The sequence below is a fragment of the Perognathus longimembris genome, chromosome 2, assembly GCF_023159225.1.
Source record: "Perognathus longimembris pacificus isolate PPM17 chromosome 2, ASM2315922v1, whole genome shotgun sequence".
NCBI classification, from domain to species: domain Eukaryota; kingdom Metazoa; phylum Chordata; class Mammalia; order Rodentia; family Heteromyidae; genus Perognathus; species Perognathus longimembris.
This window is the reverse complement of record NC_063162.1, coordinates 89,938,251-89,956,290: the sequence shown is the minus strand read 5'-3', so window position 1 is coordinate 89,956,290 and position 18,040 is coordinate 89,938,251. Positions and strand designations below refer to the sequence as shown.

The window sequence follows — 18,040 nt, the reverse complement described above, 5'->3', positions numbered from 1 at the left end:
TAGCTTTATGAAATTTTTCTTTTGCTTGTTTTTCTTAAACATCATGATGTTTTTGTTTTATTAGTTGGTTTTCATTGTGACATTTTCACACATGTAAACAGACCCTGTACATCACACTTATTCTCCCCTATCCTTCTCTTCCATCTTAAAGCCATCATTGCTCTATTTCATACACACAGATACACTACTTTGACCACATTCACCCCCATTTACCCTCTTCATTATCCCATCTTCTTCCTGCTGTGTCCTCCCATCTGTATCTGTATCATGTCCTTGAACTTTCTTTATAAAGTGTATATTAATTACACCAAAGGCTTTCGCTATGAGATTTCAAATATACATATATTATATTTTGCTCAGAATAATACTCTCTGTTGCTTTCTTTTCCCCTGCACCCCCTAGATTTTCTATTGACAGCTTTCTTTGAAGTTTCTTAAACCATTTTCATACATAGTTGCACCCTCCATCTTTCTTTGCATTATTCATCTTCCATCTTTCCTTATCTTCCTACATGCTCTAATAGTTGCAATCTAATTCTGTATGTGTGTATAGTATATATACATATTTATGAATATGTACGTTCTTTAGGTCTAGTTTCTTTATATGAATGAAAACAGATAGTAGCTTTTTGATCTTGGCTTATCTTGCTCAACATGATGTTCTTTCTCCATTTCCTTCCATTTTCCTGACATGACTGCATTTTTCTTTATGGTTATATAATATTCTGTGGTATATATGTATCATGTCTCTTATCCATTCACCTATTGTTGGGCACTTCAGCCAATTCCATTCTTTGTTATTGTGAACAGTGCTGCAATAAATATGGCTGTGCAAATATCATTTATGTATGATTTGCACAATAGTGGTATGGCAAGATTATGAGGTAGGTCTAGTTGTAGTTTTTGAAGAACCTTTGTACTGATTTCTATAATAGTTGAGCTACTTTACAATTGTACAAACAAATGTTCCTTTACTTTGTATTCTTGCCAACATTTGCTATTAGTTTTCTTGATGGATACCATTCTGACTGGGGTGAGATGGAATTTTAGGGTGGCTTTTAATTTGCATCTCATTTATAGCTAAGAATTTTGCGCATTTCTTCATATATCAGCCATTTGTATTCCTTTTTGTGATAACTATCCATTTGCCCATTTGTTAGTTGGATAATTCATTTGTTCTTTTGCTGTTTGAGTTATTTGTATGTTGTAGATATTAATCCTTTACTAAATAACTGGTAAAAGTTTTCTCCCATTTTGTGTATTGTCTCTTGGTTCTGGTAATTGTTTTCTTTTTGTACAGATGCTTTTTAATTTGATGCGGTCTTAATTTATCAATTGTTATTCTTGTTTTCTGGGCACTTCAAGTTCTATGCTGCAAATTAACACCTGTGCCTGTAACTTTCAAGATTTCCCCTATGTTTTCCTGTATTAGATTTTTACAGGTCATAATTTAAGGTCTTTGATCCCTTTGGATTTGATTTTTGTAAGGGTCAAGTTCAGTCTCCTGCAATTGGATAATAAGTTTTTCCAGCATCATGTGTCGAAAGTTAGATGATGATGCTATAAATGTGTAATTTGGTTTCCTGGTCTTCTGTTGTGTTCCACTGGTCTTTTGGGTCTGTTTTTCATTCATCTTCTGGGTCTGTTTTTGTGCCAGCACCAGGCTGGTTTTGTTATTGTGGCTCTATAGTATAATTTGAAGTCTCGTATTATGCCTCCCATGTTGCTCTTTTTACTCATAATTTCTTTTGCTATTCAGTATTCAGGGTTTTCTATGTGTCTATATTCATTTCTAGTGTGATTTGTCGGTGTCTGTGAAAAATGACATTGGGACTTTGATGGATATTACATTGAGTCTGTAGATTGTTTTTGGCAGTATTTCCATCTGCATAATATTGATTCTGTCAGTCCATGGGCATAAGGTATCTTTACATCTTTTGGTGTCTTTGTTTTCTTTCTTTAAGGTTTTTTATTTTTCATTGTGGAGGTCTTTGACTTCATTGGCTAAGCTAATTACCTAGGTGTTTTATTGTTGCTGATTACGACTATTTTCTGGATTTCTTCTTAAGCCTATTCATTGTTCGTAATAGAATAGCTGATTTTTTGAGGTGTTGATTTTGTATACTGCTATGTTTCTGAAACTGTCAAATCTAGAAGTTTTTGGTGGTATCTGTAGCATCTATTCTCTTCCTATTTCAATCTTAATTTCTTTTGGCTGGCTTATTTCTCTGGCTAGGAATTCTAATACTATATTGAATAAAGTAAGGAGAGTAGACATGCTTGTCTCCTTTCTGACTAGAAATTATTTGGTTTTCCTCTAGTATGGTGTTGCCTATAGGATTCTCTTATATAACCTTTGTTAAGTTCAGGAATAATCCTTCTATTTCTAGTTTCTTTAGGACTAGTTTCTTTAGGTCATTGAATTTGTCAAAGGCTTTTTCTGTGTCACATGAGATGATCATTTTATTTTATTTTATTTTTTTAACCCTTAATGCCAGTAGCAAGGGCTTGAAATTAGACCTCCTGCTTCTTGCTTGGCTTTTTTTACTCAGGGCTTGCATGCTACATTTGAGCCATGCTACTAGCATGAAAATTATGTAATTTTTTTATTCTTGTTCTGTTTATGTAATGAATTATATTTATTTATTTGCATATGTTGAACCATCCTTGCATCCCTTGGTTGAAACCAACTTGATTATGGTGTATGTTCTTTTTAGGATGTTATTGAATTAATTTGACACTAATTTGAGAATTTTTACATTAGTATTCAACAAAGACCTTGATCTGTAATTCTCTTTTTTTTCTTGTTGCATTTTGTTGTAATATTTGCTTTATATAATGAATTTGCTATCACTTGCTTTCTATTTCATGGAAGAGTTTCAGGAGTATTGGTGTTTTTCTTAAGGAATTGGGTAGAATTATACTGTGATGATTCTATTTGGTCTTGAGGTTTTTGTTGTGGTGGTTGTTTTGAGACTATTACTCTCATTCCTTGTAGTATTGGATTTTTATATGATGATGATACAATTAATCAGGGTTACAATTTTATTTTTCTTCTGTATAGAAAGCCATTTTTCCCTTTTGCAAAATTCTTGTTTGTGGTAGTTGAGGTTCAAATCCAGTCCCATGTACACTAGACAGGCTCTCTAGTCAGTTGAGTCCTATCTTAATCTTTTCTGCCTTAGTTATTTCCAGATAAAGTCTCACTTGTCTTTTTCACTTTGTACCTCCCCAGTAGCAGGTATAGTAGCAACACCACTATTTCTTTTTATTCCTTTTTGCTAGACCATATTTTTAATTTTAATAGAACGGTCAGCATTCCTCTTACACGAATTAATACATCTTTACATTCAACAAAGTAGTTGAACAATAACAAATACACTTCTAAAAGTATATAAAGTTAATCAAGGAATCATCATTATAAAAGCTTGACACATTAAGATCTTTTAAGGTAAACAAAACACAAACCAGTTACTCAAAATGTCATTATCTGTATATGATGCAGAACAGGACACAAGTCAGTCTTCCCAAATGTGATCATTCCCATATGAATTAACAAGTATAAACTATCTAGCACAATAATCTTATACCCACTAGAAAACTAAAATATAAATTATGCCTAGTAAGAAGTTTGCTTTGAAAATATGGTTTAGACTACTTAGTGTATTTTTATAACTCTTAATTACATTTTTATAATCTTTGTTAGGAAGCTTGGAAATTGTGGTTTTGTTCATCTGAAAATGTTTTATTACTTAAACAAACCTAATATCAAATAATTTAATTGAATAAAACTTTAAAGGTAAAAACAGGAGCAGACAAATACTTGTGAATACACACTGTACCAGTACATAATAATAGTTCCAAGAATAATGTGACCTAAATACAATTCTTTGCTTTTAGTCTTGAATTCTGTGCATTTTCAAAATTTAAATTTCACTTACAAGTAGGTAATAGGATATAAGCCCAAATGCTCTTGCAGTCTTAAAACACCATGCAAAGAATGTGCACAGTTCTTAAACAAAATATTCTAGATTAAAGGTGATCACTGAAAAATCATGTGTGCATTCAGAAAGTTTGGTACCATTTTGATATCAGCAAATTGTATTTCATAATTTTAAGCACTTTTAAGATGAATGCAGTTAAAGTAGGCCTATAGAGACTATGTTTGTATTAGCAAGTAACATACCAGTTCAACTTAGTCAAGAGTACGTAACAAACAACAGTATTTTTTAGTTAAAATCTAGCTAATAAAAAACCCATGATAACTCTATAAAAATATGTCTTTTGCAGTGTTTATATCTATTAAGTGGAATTTTAAAATATATACATTATAAATGAAAAAAATAAAATACTTCTTATACTCGATTGGCAGTTCTGCATATATGTAGTCAATAATTTAATTAAACTTATATTCCAATGATAGGAAAACAGTTTTTGCCCACTGCTTCATATATGTCTAACATATTTTCTCTCCTTTGAACTTATTAAATAATTCAATGTAAATTGCATCCTCAACTCCAGTGTTAAAAAGGAAGGAAATAAAAAAAATCTCCACTATTGTAAAGCAGCAGCTCTAGTGGGGACGCTGATAGAAATCAGAATTCAGTTATCTCACACAGTCGAATGATAAGAGGATTCCTGAAGTCAGTAGCTATGAGGGGCCAAAAAAAAATTCTTCAGGCCAGCTAGAACTAAAAGTTACAATGCCATTTAAAATAATATGCTTTGGCAATAGGTAATGTCTTTAAGAAAGTAATTTTGGTCTCTGAAATGTATACTACTATCTTTTTAATTGTTATTTTTTTCAACAGTTATAGATTAAAGGAAGTTTTTGCAAAAAAAAGTAAAATATTCACTGAAATACTTTCTAATTATATACGGTCTATGCACAACAGTTCAAAATTGTCCTCAGAAGATTTGTAGAAAATTATCTCTCTCTCTGCCCCCAACTAGTTTATTTAAACTACATTTTAAAGCTTAAATGGCAATTATCCACACATTTAAAATAATATTAAGAATGTCACTGATTTGGAGTGAAGAAATGCCAATTAGAGGATTATGGATATAACTCCCTTAGTGTCAAAGTCACTGGCTATTATCTAGCATAGGACCAACTGTATTGCTTAGCTGTCTCAAAGCCCTAAAGAGTCTGAAGATGTGTGTGTGTGTGTGTGTGTGTATACATACGTATATAAATACATATATGTATATTTATATGCATATATAAGCATATATATATATATCCAGATGTCTCTCTGTACCAAATTTACATATGAATTTTATTGATGTTTTGACCCAACATTCATCAAATTTTATACCACTGAACAAATACTTATTAATTCTTTGTTCAGTAAACTTGTATAAATATGAAAATATCAGATAAATGAAAATTGTTTTCAAATCATATTTCTATTTGTTTTATAGGTAAGTATAATTTCTGAACTCAATATTCTATGAGATTTGATTTATCTGTACAGAGAATAAAAATTTTATTAAGTGTAAGTAGAACTAATTTGCAAAAATTACTATGTGACATTTATGTGCTCTGGCAAAGAGTGCATAGAACATCTGCTGCAATCAGAAAGGTAAACTCTTTAAGCTGAGCTTTCATGTTTCCTCCCTACCCTTGTTCTAATCCTAACCCTTGGAAAGACTTTCACATTTCAATTTTTACATGTAATGTTTTGTTACATGTACAGTACACATATTTTATCCTTATGCCCGTGGGGTTTCAAACCATTTGAACAAGATGATCAGATTCAGCATGATGACATCGTCACAGAATCTGTAGAAGTCCTCTGTGCGATATTAATATTGAGACTCCTAGCACACCATTGTGAAAAACCAATTAAAGACAATATACACCTACACTTTTGTGGAATTTCCTGCAGGCTTGGGGTCATAACCATACAAGAAGGTAGCTGTTATCACAAGGATGGCTCCAAGGAAAAAGACACTGGTTGGCACAAAATCTTGTAGCCAAAAAATAGGATATCAGTGTTGATAATATTATGGGTAGAGAAGTTGCAAATCCTTTTAAAATATTATCCACATACTTAATAACAGCAGCTATTACAAGGCCCCCAAGTGCCTGAAGAATGACAACTATCCATGTCAGCCGGTTATACCCCTGAAAAAAATCCATTCTTTGATACCAATTCTCCCTCATAAACATACACACCCATTAATCCAAATATGCTCCCTAAGAAACCAAGCTGAATGTTTCTTATCCATACAGATTGTTTTGTTTCTTTTAAGATTTTCTCAAAATAAACTCCAGCAAAGCCACTTGAAAAACAAGCTGTGAGAACTGCTATTAGGCCTACAAACTGAGAGCCAGCTGAAAGTTCCTTAGAATCAAGCTCTTGAGAATCTGAAGGCCACTGTACAAAAGCAACTCCAGTTGTCAAAATCACCAAGGAGAGCCACTGGTACACACCTAGTTTTTTACTAAGCATAGACACAGAAAATAATGCTGTTGTAAGAATTTTCAACTGATATGTAACCTGATAAGTAGCTGCATCTAGATTTGACAGTGCCACATACAGCAAATTATTCTGGAGAGTATATATCCCTGATGGAATAGCAAGTTTAAGTGTTTCCATAGGTTTATTACGAATTTCATCATGCAGAACTCGATTCATGCTCTCAGACTACATTCGTTCGCATGGCTCTGCCACCGTAGTGCCGCCCTGGCGTTTCCCAGCAACACCACTATTAAGCCTGCCTTTTCATTGTGAAGGAGGTCATACGAACATTTGCTTAGCCTGGCTTCAAACCTTGATCTTCCCAATCTCTAGCTCCCAAGTAGCTGTGCCTGCCCTAGAAAGCCATATCCTGAATAATTTGTTCCAGTTTATTCATAATAACACTTTTCTCATATACTAGTCCCCTTTTACACATGGCTCACTCTCTGGGTTCCCTATTTTGAAGCCTTAAAAAATTAAAAATATTTATTATAAAGGTGTACAAAGGGCTTACAGTTATATAAGTTAGGTAAAAAGTTAATTTCTTTTTAGACAGTGTTGCTCCTTCCTTTGCTCTCTCCCAGTTCTTCTCTCCCAGTCTTTCCCAGTCTTTCTCTCCCATCCCCAATTCAATATTCAAAATAAGAAATGCAACAGATACTTAGCAGACAAATAAAGGTAAAGAGGAAAGGATGAATGAGGTTGAAATACATCACTAGAAAGTAGAAAATCTGAAAAACAGGATGGAGATTGGGGAAATATGAATTGCAGCAAGGTGCTGGTGGTTCACACCTGGAATTCTAGTTACAGGAGACTGAGAACTGAGGATCATTGTTTGAAGCCAGGCCAGACAAGAAAGTCGTCATTTGAGACTCTTTACAGTAAACTACCCCAAAAGCTGAAAGTAGAGCTGTGGCTCAGGTGGTAGAGCACTAGGCTTGTGCAAAAGAAACTCAGAGACTGCACCTAGGCCCTGAGTTCAAACTGGCCCCCAAAAAAGAAAAGGAATGCTGGACATGGGTACAGCAATAAAAGATCTAAAATGTGTGTCTTTGAGCTTCCATGAGAAAGGTGAGTGCTGTAGGAAAACAATTGAAATGGCTGAGATTTCCCATATTGGATATCAAATTTAGATTCAGGAAACTCCTTGAATTCCAAAAAGGAACTGAAAGAAAACTATTCCTAGACTTATAGTAAATCTGCAGAAAATCAAAGAAAAGGAAGAAAGGGAGGTAAAAGAAAAGGGACACATTTTGTATATGATAGACTAAAAATCGGAGGAATAGCCAATTTCTCCTCAAAAACTATGGAGACCTGAAAGAGACTTATCAGCCTATCACTATATGGCCAGTATAAATATCCTCAGTAATCACAGCAAAATAAAATAGACATTTTTAAATGAGGGAAAACTAAGAGAATTTGAAGTCTTCTCCTAAAAGAAATACTAAAGAAGTTCTTGATGTTAAGAATAAATGTTACTAGAGAGAAGCTAGAAATTAAATAATAAAAATTAAAAATATAACTCATAAGTATTAGTTCCATATCTGACAACGTCTTAGGGAATTTATTAATTCTATATATTACAATGTTAAACAATATTCAAATAATTTAAAAGAAAAGAGGAAACGGAAGAGTTAAAAGTGAACACAGGAACTGAAAATACGTTAAAAGGGTAGATTTCATTCTAGTCAGCAATGAAATGCAAATGGTCAAAAGATTAATTTAAAAAGAGGTGATTGATGGTTGGCTTTCTTTTTATTGTGTAGATATTAAAACTCACTTTAAAGTGTATTGTAGCAGACTATATATTTTATTCACGAATGCAAGGAAGACCACATTCTGGGCCGCAAAACACACTATAACAAATTAAAAAGAATAAAAATCACATGGTGTGTTTTCAAGTTGTATGCCAGCGGTTTTTACCTATGATTTTAGCTATTCAGGAGGCTGAGATTTAGAGGATTGTGCTTCAATGTAGACTGGGTAAAGAAGTCCTCAAAATTCCATTTCCAAAAATAACTAGCAAAAAAATAGACTGGAGTTCTGGCTCATGTGGTAGAAAACCAGCCCACCAAGTAAACACTAAGTTCAAAACCAGGTACTAGAAAATAAATAAATAAACTATGCTTTCAGATTATAATTGAACTGAAGTAGAAATATAAATAACAATAATATTCAGTGGTTTGGGAAATGAACAGCACATTTCTAAATACTCCATGAGTCAGTAAAGTCTCCAGTGAAGTTAGAAAATATCTTCATCTGTAAGAAAACACAACATAATTAAATATGTAGAATGCAGGTAATGCAATGCTCAAGTGAATTCATAACACTAAATTCTCCCATTGATTTTTATAAAAAGAAATTTTAGCCAGGCACCACTGGCTATATAACTATTTTCCTAGACATTCAGAAGGCTGAGATCTGAGGATCTCAGTTTCAAGTCAGCCCAGGTTGGAAAATCAGTCCATGAGATTTTTATCCTCAACTACCAAAGAAGCTGGAAATAGAGCTGTGGCTCAATTGTTTAGAGCTAGTCTTGAGTAGAAAAGCCTAGGAACAGTGCCCAGGCCCTGAGTTTTAAGTCCTCAGACCAGCATCCCCACAAACAAAATCTTAAGTCAATATTGAAAAAGATTTTCACCTTATAATACAATAAAAGTGAAAATCCCAAACAAAAAGTTAATAAAGAAGGAAAATAATTAGAACTAGGGAAGTGAACGAGAATATCAAAATCGAGAGACAAAGGATAAAAAGACAAACGACTCCAAAAGCAATACTTGCAAAACCATTTGGTATAAACCAACAGAACAACTCATGGAGGGAGAGGGAAAGGGGGAGTGGGGAGGGGAAAATGAGGGTAGAGGTAACAAACAGTACAAGAAATGTACCCAGGCTGGGGATATGGCCTAGTGGCAAGAGCGCTTGCCTCGTATACTTGAAGCCCTGGGTTCGATTCCCCAGCACCACATATACAGAAAATGGCCAGAAGTGGCGCTGTGACTCAAGTGGCAAAGTGCTAGCCTTGAGCAAAAAGAAGCCAGGGACAGTGCTCAGGCCCTGAGTCCAAGGCCCAGGACTGGCAAAAAAAAAAGAAAAAAAAAAGAAATGTACCCAAGGCCTAACATATGAAACTGTAACCTCTCTGTACATCAATTTGACAATAAAATAAAATTTAAAAAAAGAAGGAAAATAAACTGAAAATAGGAAAATGGGGGGTGGGGATCATACCAGTATCTAGAAGGGAATGGGAATGTGGGATTTGTTGTTGTTGTGTTTTTTGTTTTTTTTTTCAAATTTTTATTATCAAACTGATGTACAGAGAGGTTACAGTTTCATACGTTAGGCATTGGATACATTTCTTGTACTGTTTGTTACCTTGTCCCTCATACCCCCCTCCCTCCCCGCCCTATTCCTCCCCCCCCCCAAGGTGTTCAGTTCACTTACACCAAACAGTTTTCCAAGTATTGCTTTTGTAGTTGTTTCTCTTTTTTTACCCTGTGTCTCACAAATTTGGTATTCCCTTTGAATTTCCTACTTCCAATACCAGTAAACACGGTTTCCAATATACTCAGATAAGATTACAGAGGTAGTGTAGGTGCAACCACAGGAAGGTGATACAAGAACATCATCAATAATAGAAGCTACAGATACACATAGGACGTTGAAAGTAGTTACAACTGTGATATAACAATTTTGTGATGCTCTGCTATGACTTGCCTAAACCTGTACTAATTATTCCCAATAAGGGAGGCCATAGAGTCCATGTTTCTTTGGGTCTGGCTCACTTCACTTAGTATAACTTTTTCCAAGTCCTTCCATTTCCTTACAAATGGAACAATGTCATTCTTTTTGATAGAGGCATAAAATTCCATTGTGTATATGTACCACATTTTCCTGATCCATTCGTCTACTGAGGGGCATCTGGGTTGGTTCCGGGATTTGTTGTTGATTGGCTTGTCCTCCCGTCTTCTCCCCCCTTGGCAGTAGTGCTTGGCATCAAACCCTGGGAAGGCATCATGCATGTGCTGTACCACTGTGATAAATTACATACTCTGCCCCTGCTACCCAGAAAGATAAAAATTGAAAAGTACTCTAGCCAGTTTATTCTGGAACCTTTATCAGTATCTCAAGTAAAGACATTAAATGGTCAATAAAGGAATGCTGTATATAACTCTACCCCTTACATTTGAGAACTATCTCTTTAAAAAGACATTTACAGGGCTGGGGATATAGCCTAGCGGCAGGAGTGCCTGCCTCGGATACACGAGGCCCTAGGTTCGATTCCCCAGCACCACATACACAGAAAACGGCCAGAAGCGGCGCTGTGGCTCAAGTGGCAGAGTGCTAGCCTTGAGCGGGAAGAAGCCAGGGACAGTGCTCAGGCCCTGAGTCCAAGGCCCAGGACTGGCCAAAAAAAAAAAAAAAGACATTTACAAATACTTGCTTTTGGAGAAATAGGCAAGGGTTTGAGGAATAGCAGCAAAATAAAGTTGCACATAATTTCAGTGCAGCTAGAGAGGTCAAACTAGCCCGGCCCTAACTTCATTTTTTAAAAAATGAGAAAGATATAGATAGCATCAATAGTCTTATATCTGCTAAAGAAATTGAGTTTGTAGTTTAAAACTTTCAACAAAGAAAACCCTGGGCCCAGATGATATTATTGTTTAATCATATAATTTGAGGGAATTATTTCTTCCTTAATACCAGGCCTACATAGTCTGTTTCTGAAAATGAATTGTGAGGAAATATTTACCAACTCATTGTTTCAGACCCATATTATCATAATAAACCAATGGTGTTGCTACAGAAGATTATCATACATTTAAGTGTTAATAGTCTCCAAAAATATTAGCAAACTAAATCTAGCAATACATAGAAAGGATAATACATCAGACCTAAATAGATATTCCAGGAATAAAGACTGTTTGAACATTTGAAAATCAGTGAGACAGTATAATTTACCCTCATAATGATAAAAGAAAAAAAATCACATGATTACTCAAGTTCTGTGTCTATTCAGTGTTTTTTGTTTGTGTGTGTTGTTTTGCCTGGCCTGGGGCTTGAACTTTGGGCCTGGGTGCTGTCCCTGAGAGTCTTCCTGCTCAAGGCTAGTTAGTGTTCTACCACTTGAGCCACAGTGCCACTTCTAGCTTTTTCTCAGTAATTTATTGGAGCTAAGAAACTCAGGGACTTTCCTGCCTGGGCTGTCTTTAAGCCACAATCCTCAGATCTCCTGAGTAGCTAGGATCACAGGTGTGAGCCACTGGTGCCCAGCTCATTTTTAATTTTTATTAAGATGGTCAACAAACTGAGTTTAAGAAAACATCACAAATTTACTGGCTTGAAATAACATTTATAATTTCATAGGGTTTTTTTTTAGGTCAGAAGTCCAGCTAGGCTCATTGAAGTGTCCTTCTCATAGAGCTGAAACCAAGCTGTCCCCAGGGCTGCATTTCCTTCTATAGGCACTAGAGAAAACCCTGCTTCCAAACGTATTTACCATCAGTTAAACTCAACTCTTTGCTGTTGTTGGACTGAAGTTCCTGTTTCTCTGCTGGCTTTCAACTAAGGGCTACTGTTGCTCTTGAAGGCTCATATTTTTCTCATACTTGACTACATGTCCCCCTCCAGCAACACAACTCGGGTCCTTCTCATAGTTTAAACTCTACAGACAGTTCTTCTTTGAACAGCTCATGTAATTAGATTGGGCCCACATAGATAATTCAGAATAATTGAGCAGTATTAACTTCTATAACCTTAGATACATCTACAGAAGTCACAATTACCATGTAAACATACATATTTACAACTTCTAGTCAGTAAGGCATAGACATCTTTGTGGTTCATTCTACTTACCACAATTCCTGTTATCAACAGTTTTAATAATTACATGCTTTTGTTGTCAAAGGTAATCATATATTGTGAATAATTATAAAGTAATTAAAAGATTTCTAATTAAGAAAAGGACATATAATTAATTTAAACACTGCTTACTTTCTTGGAGTATAGTAATAATGTTTGCTAAGGGTGGGAACATAAAGTGTAATATAATAACAGAAAACCCACTTCTCTGTGGAGAAGTTTAATGACCTGAACTGAGTCGTACCTCTAATAAAACTGTAATTGTACAATATAACTTGAATATTTGAGATTCAAACCACCTTTTATTGCTTGAAACTAATTGTATACCCACATATACCCACCAGGTCACCATTATTTTTCATTTCTCTTACTGTTTGTCACCAGGTAACTGGGGAGGTGAATTCCCTTATTTCTTAATTGGCACTGATAGCTCACTGCAAATAACTATCTCAAGAGAATAGATGTCCTTAAAGCCAGAGATTCTCAGTTGTGTATTTTTCCTATCACTACTGCCTAGCACATTGTTCATATCCTACAAGTATTTGTTGAAAAATGACTGAGTTTTATGAACATGACAATATCTGTTAAGTAGCCACTGTATACGAGTTGATCTACATCTATGTTCTTATAGAATGATCCCAGGTCTCAGGCCATCATCACCTGATCACAACTTTTATTGCTACAAAGTATCAACAGTCTCTGCTTGCACTCTGGTGTAGCATAAAAGCCAAGACTACAAATCAAGTCAGTCTTGCACTGACAAGTTATAAGACTCCCAAGGAAATAAATTAATTTCTGAGCCTCAGCTTTTTCATCTATAAAAGGAGAATATAAGAGCTTTGAAATTTTTCCAGCTAGTAAGTTTGAAAACTGAGAATTTTTCTAAATTAGGAAAGTTAAAAAACAAAGGAGTTGGGGCTGGGAATATGGCCTAGTGGCATACATGAGGCCCTGGGTTCGATTCCCCAGCACCACATATACAGAAAATGGCCGAAGTGGCACTGTGGCTCAAGTGTCAGAGTGCTAGCCTTGAGCAAGAAGAGGCCAGGGACAGTGCTCAGGCCCTGAGTCCAAGCCCCAGGACTGGCCAAAAAAAAAAAGCCAGGGACAGTGCTCAGACCCTGAGTTCAAGCCCTAGGACTGGCCAAAAAAAAAAATTGTCAAATAGGGGCTGGAGATATAATCTAGTGGCAAGAGTGCTCGCCTCCCATACATGAAGCCCTGGTTTCGATTCCCCAGCACCACATATATAGAAAACGGCCAGAAGTGGCACTGTGGCTCAAGTGGCAGAGTGCTAGCCTTGAGCAAAAAGAAGCCAGGGACAGTGCTCAGGCCCTGAGTCCAAGCCCAGGACTGGCAAAAAAAAAGGAGTTCATGACTGGTGTTCAACTATATTTAATTTTTTCATCCTTATCAAAGTGCCATCATTCACAATGTTTAAGTTGCTTTAAAGATTTATGGCCTTTATTTTAGATGTTTTCAAGAATTTTACCTAAAGCATTTACCCTTTAATTATTTGAAAGAGAAAAAAAAAGTTCTAAAAGATAGTACAAACAAAATTGCTTTAAAAAAATCAAGTGAGCACATAGATAGAGAAAGTATCTGACTTAGAAAAATTTTAAATAGTAGCATCTTTTCTCTTCCTAAGTCAAAAGCAGAACCAGACAAGGAGAATCAGCCAAAATGATTTTTTTTTCTTATCCAAGTTCTGTATCACACTGGGATGATGGTGGTAGTGGTGGTGGCAGTGGTGGTGATGATTTTCCCACAACAGTTGTAGGAGAAAAGACTAAAACTTAAAGTTACCGATTATAAACATCAGGTTATATCAGTTAACCAAATTTTTGTTATACTATGCTACACATAGAAATAAGTTGGCTTTTTAGTTATTCTTTTTAGCATTTATTTATTCCAAAGCATAGAAATAGGACCATCTTAAATTTTGAAGAGAACATATGGAAGGATTATTTTGTGTTTTTGGCTTTTGTTTTTTTTCTGTTTTTTTTTTTTTTTTTAGTATTTATTGTCACACTGAATTACAGGGAGGTTACAGTTTCATACATTAGGCATTGGATACATTTCTTGTACTGTTTGTTACCTCGTCCCTCATTTCCCCTCCCTCCTCCCCGCCCCTCCCCATGAGTTGTTCAGTTCATTTACACCAAACAGTTTGCAAGTATTGCTTTTGTAGTTGTTTGTCTTTTTTTACCCTGTGTCTCTCGATTTTGGTATTCCTTTCCAATTTCCTAGTTCTAATACCAGTATACACAGTTTCCAATATACTCAGATAAGATACAGAGATAGTATAGGTACAACCACAGGAGGGTGATACAAGAAGATCATCAATAATAGAAGCTACAGTTACACATGGCACGTTGAAAGTTACAACTGAGATATAACAATCGTTTCCATAACATGGAGTTCATTTCACTTAGCATCATCTTATGTGACCATAAGGGTTTAGCTATTCGGCTCTTGTAATCCTCTGCTGTGACTTGCCTAAACCTGTGCTAATTATTCCCTATAAGGGAGACCATAGACTCCATGTTTCTTTGGGTCTGGCTCACTTCACTTAGTATAATTTTTTCCAAGTCCTTCCATTTCGTTACAAATGGGGCAATGTCATTCTGATAGAGGCATAAAATTCCATTGTGTATATGTACCACATTTTCCTGATCCATTCGTCTACTGAGGGACATCTGGGTTGGTTCCAGATTCTAGCTATGACAATTGCGCTGCAGTGAACATTGTTGTGCTGGTGGCATTACTGTGATTTTGTTTGTGGTCTTTTGGATAGATACCCAAAAGTGGGGCTGCTGGGTCATAGGGGACATCTATATTTAGCCTTCTGAGGAATCTCCATACTGCTTTCCAGAGTAGCTGAACCAGTTTACATTCCCACCAGCAATGAAGTAGGGTTCCCTTTTGGCCACATGCCCTCCAACAATTGTTATTGTTAGTTTTCTTGATATAGGACATTCTTACTGGGGTGAGATGGAATCTCAATGTTGTTTTTGTTTGCATTTCTTTTATGGCCAGTGATGTAGAGCATTTTTTCATATGTCTCTTGGCCATTCTCATTTCCTCATCAGAGAAGTCTCTTTGTCAGTCTTTAGCCCACTTAATGAGGGGGCTATTGGTTCTTTGTTTTGGAAGAGGGTACTTTTTTTAGTTCTGCATATATTTTAGAGATGAGGCCTTTGTCCGTTGTATGGACGGTAAAGATCTTCTCCCAATCTGTGGGCTTTCTGTTTATCTTGTGTGCTATGTCCTTTGCTGTGCAGAAGCTCTACACTTTGATGCAGTCCCATTTGTCCAACCTTTCTTTGATTTGTAGCCTTTCTGGGTCTTTGTTGAGGAAGTTCCGTCCTGCGCCAAGGAGTCCAAGTGTTTCTCCTCCTTCCTTTAGTGTTTTCAGGGTGTCTGTTTTGATTTCGAGGTCTTTGATCTATTTGGAATTGATTTTAGTTCAGGGTGATATATAAGGAACTAGGTTTAGTTTGCTGCATGTGTTGAACCAGTTTTGCCAGCACCATTTGTTAAAGAGGCTATCTTTCTTCCATACTATTTTTTTAGCTCCTTTATCAAAGATTAAGTAGGCGTAGTTCTGTGGGTTCATTTCTGGGTCTTCAATTTTGTTCCATTGGTCTTCAGGCCTGTTCCGGTGCCAATACCAAACTGTTTTTATTACTATAGCTTTATAATACAGCTTGAAGTTGGGTATTGTAATTCCTCCAGCACTGTCCTTTCTGCTTAGGATTGTTTTTGCTATTCTGGATCTTTTATTGTTCCATATGAATTTCTGGATTGCTTCCTCTATTAAAAAATGGTGTTTGGATATTAATGGGTATTGCATTGAATTTGTAGATAGCCTTTGGCAATATTGCCATTTTGATTATATTAATCCTCCCAATCCAGGAGCATGGGAGGTTTTTCCATTTCCTTAGTTTTGCCTTAATTTCATTTTTCATGTTTTTAAATTTCTCATCATAGAGGTCTTTCACTTCTTTGGTTAAGGTTATTCCTAGGTATTTTATGTTTTTTGAGGCTATTGCAAAAGGAGTTACTTTCCTGATTTCAGCCTCAGTGGAAGGATTATTTTGTATAACAAAGTAACAACATGTTTCTCCCCCCTTCATTTTTGCCTTTTCAAAATCACAGTATTAAATTCTTAATTTAAAATAGTTTGAAATATGCTTCTAGTGATTAAAATTGAAACCCAATTATCAGTTTTAAAGAAATGCAGGCATAACGCTGGTGTTTTCAAGATCATCTTCTAGGTAATCTCTTATTTATTAGATAGCAAAATGGAGGTCCTGAATGGTTAACTTACTCTTTTATTCTCAATCACATGGGTTTTCTCTGGTACTATACTGTTTGTTTGATAGCATTTTAAAACAAAACAGGAAGAAAAGGATGTACATACATCTAATCAGACTGTTAAAAAAAAAATCTGCTGGTAGATCACTCCTGTAATCCTAGCTACTCAGGAGGCTTAAAATCTGATGATCACAATTTGAAGCCAGCCCTTGACAGGAAAGTCTGAGACTTTTAACTCAAATTAACCTCCAGAAAACCAGAAGTGGTACTGTAGTCCAAAGTAGTACTGTGGCTCAAAGTAGTAGAACCTTGGGGGGAAAAATAAAAAAGTTCAGGGACAGTGCCTAGGCTCTGAGTTCAAGCCTCACAACCAACAAAATAATAAAAATAAAACTAAAAATCTCATCACACAAAAGTAGATGGGAAAAAGAAAAAATATTAGAAATTATAGTTTTATTTATTTTAGTAAAACTTTTTTTTTATTGTCAAAGTGTGGTACAGAGGGGTTATAGATTCATATGTAAGGCAGTGAGTACATTTCTTGTTCAACTTGTTACCTCCTCTCTCATCCCCCCACCCCCTAAGCTGTGCAGTTGGTTTACACCTAATGGTTTTCTAAGTATTGCTTTGGGAATGGTTTGTCTTTTTGTCCTTTGTCTCTCAATTTTGCTATTCCTTTCCCTTCTCCAGTTCTAATACCCGTATAAATAGTATCCAGGGTATTCAAATGAGATATAGTGGTAGCAGGGGTACAACCACAGGAAGGGAATACAAGAGAAACAAAACTAAACAAAACAGTCGAACAGACAAGAAAAAAATAATAAAAAAAATACAAAAGGTATGGTTTCACATGGGATGGTGATGATAGTTACAACAGTGGTATAACTCTTGTTTCTGTAACGTGGAGTTCATTTCACTTGGCATCATCTTATGTGATCATATGGGTGCAGCTATTGGAATATTTTTTACCTTCTACCATGACTAGCCTAATCCTGTACTAGCTATCCCTAGGAGGGACACCATAGGGTTTATGCTTCTTTGGGTCTGGGTCACTTCACTTAATATGACTTTTTTCCAAGTCCTTCCATTTCCTTACGAATGGTGCAGTGTCATTCCTTCTGATGGAGGCATAGAATTCCATTGTATATATGTATACCACATTTTCCTGATCCAATCATCTACTGAGGGGCATCTAGGTTGGTTCCATATTTTAGCAACGTCAAATTGTGCTGCCATGAACATAGTCGTGTTGGTGGCTTTACTGTGGTCTTGCTTATAGTCATTTGGGTAGATGCCCAAAAGTGGGGCTGCTGGGTCATCAGGGAGCTCTGTGTTTAGCCTTCTTAGGAACCTCCACACTGCTTAGAAATTATAGTTTTATTTGTTCTTTTT

At 35.7% G+C, this 18,040-nt stretch overlaps 2 protein-coding genes across 3 annotated transcripts in view; one reads left to right on the top strand and one right to left on the bottom strand.

Annotated features, from left to right (window-relative positions):
• Sp4 (Sp4 transcription factor) overlaps positions 1-18,040 on the top strand; it is an 85,932-nt gene that overhangs the window by 64,455 nt on the left and 3,437 nt on the right. The window lies entirely within an intron of this gene.
• LOC125346835 (UDP-N-acetylglucosamine transporter-like) lies at positions 5,488-6,640 on the bottom strand. Its single transcript, XM_048339718.1, is given in 3 exon segments — positions 5,488-5,984; positions 5,986-6,138; positions 6,140-6,640. Coding segments are annotated over 3 exon segments (738 nt in total). The 5' UTR covers positions 6,605-6,640; the 3' UTR covers positions 5,488-5,864.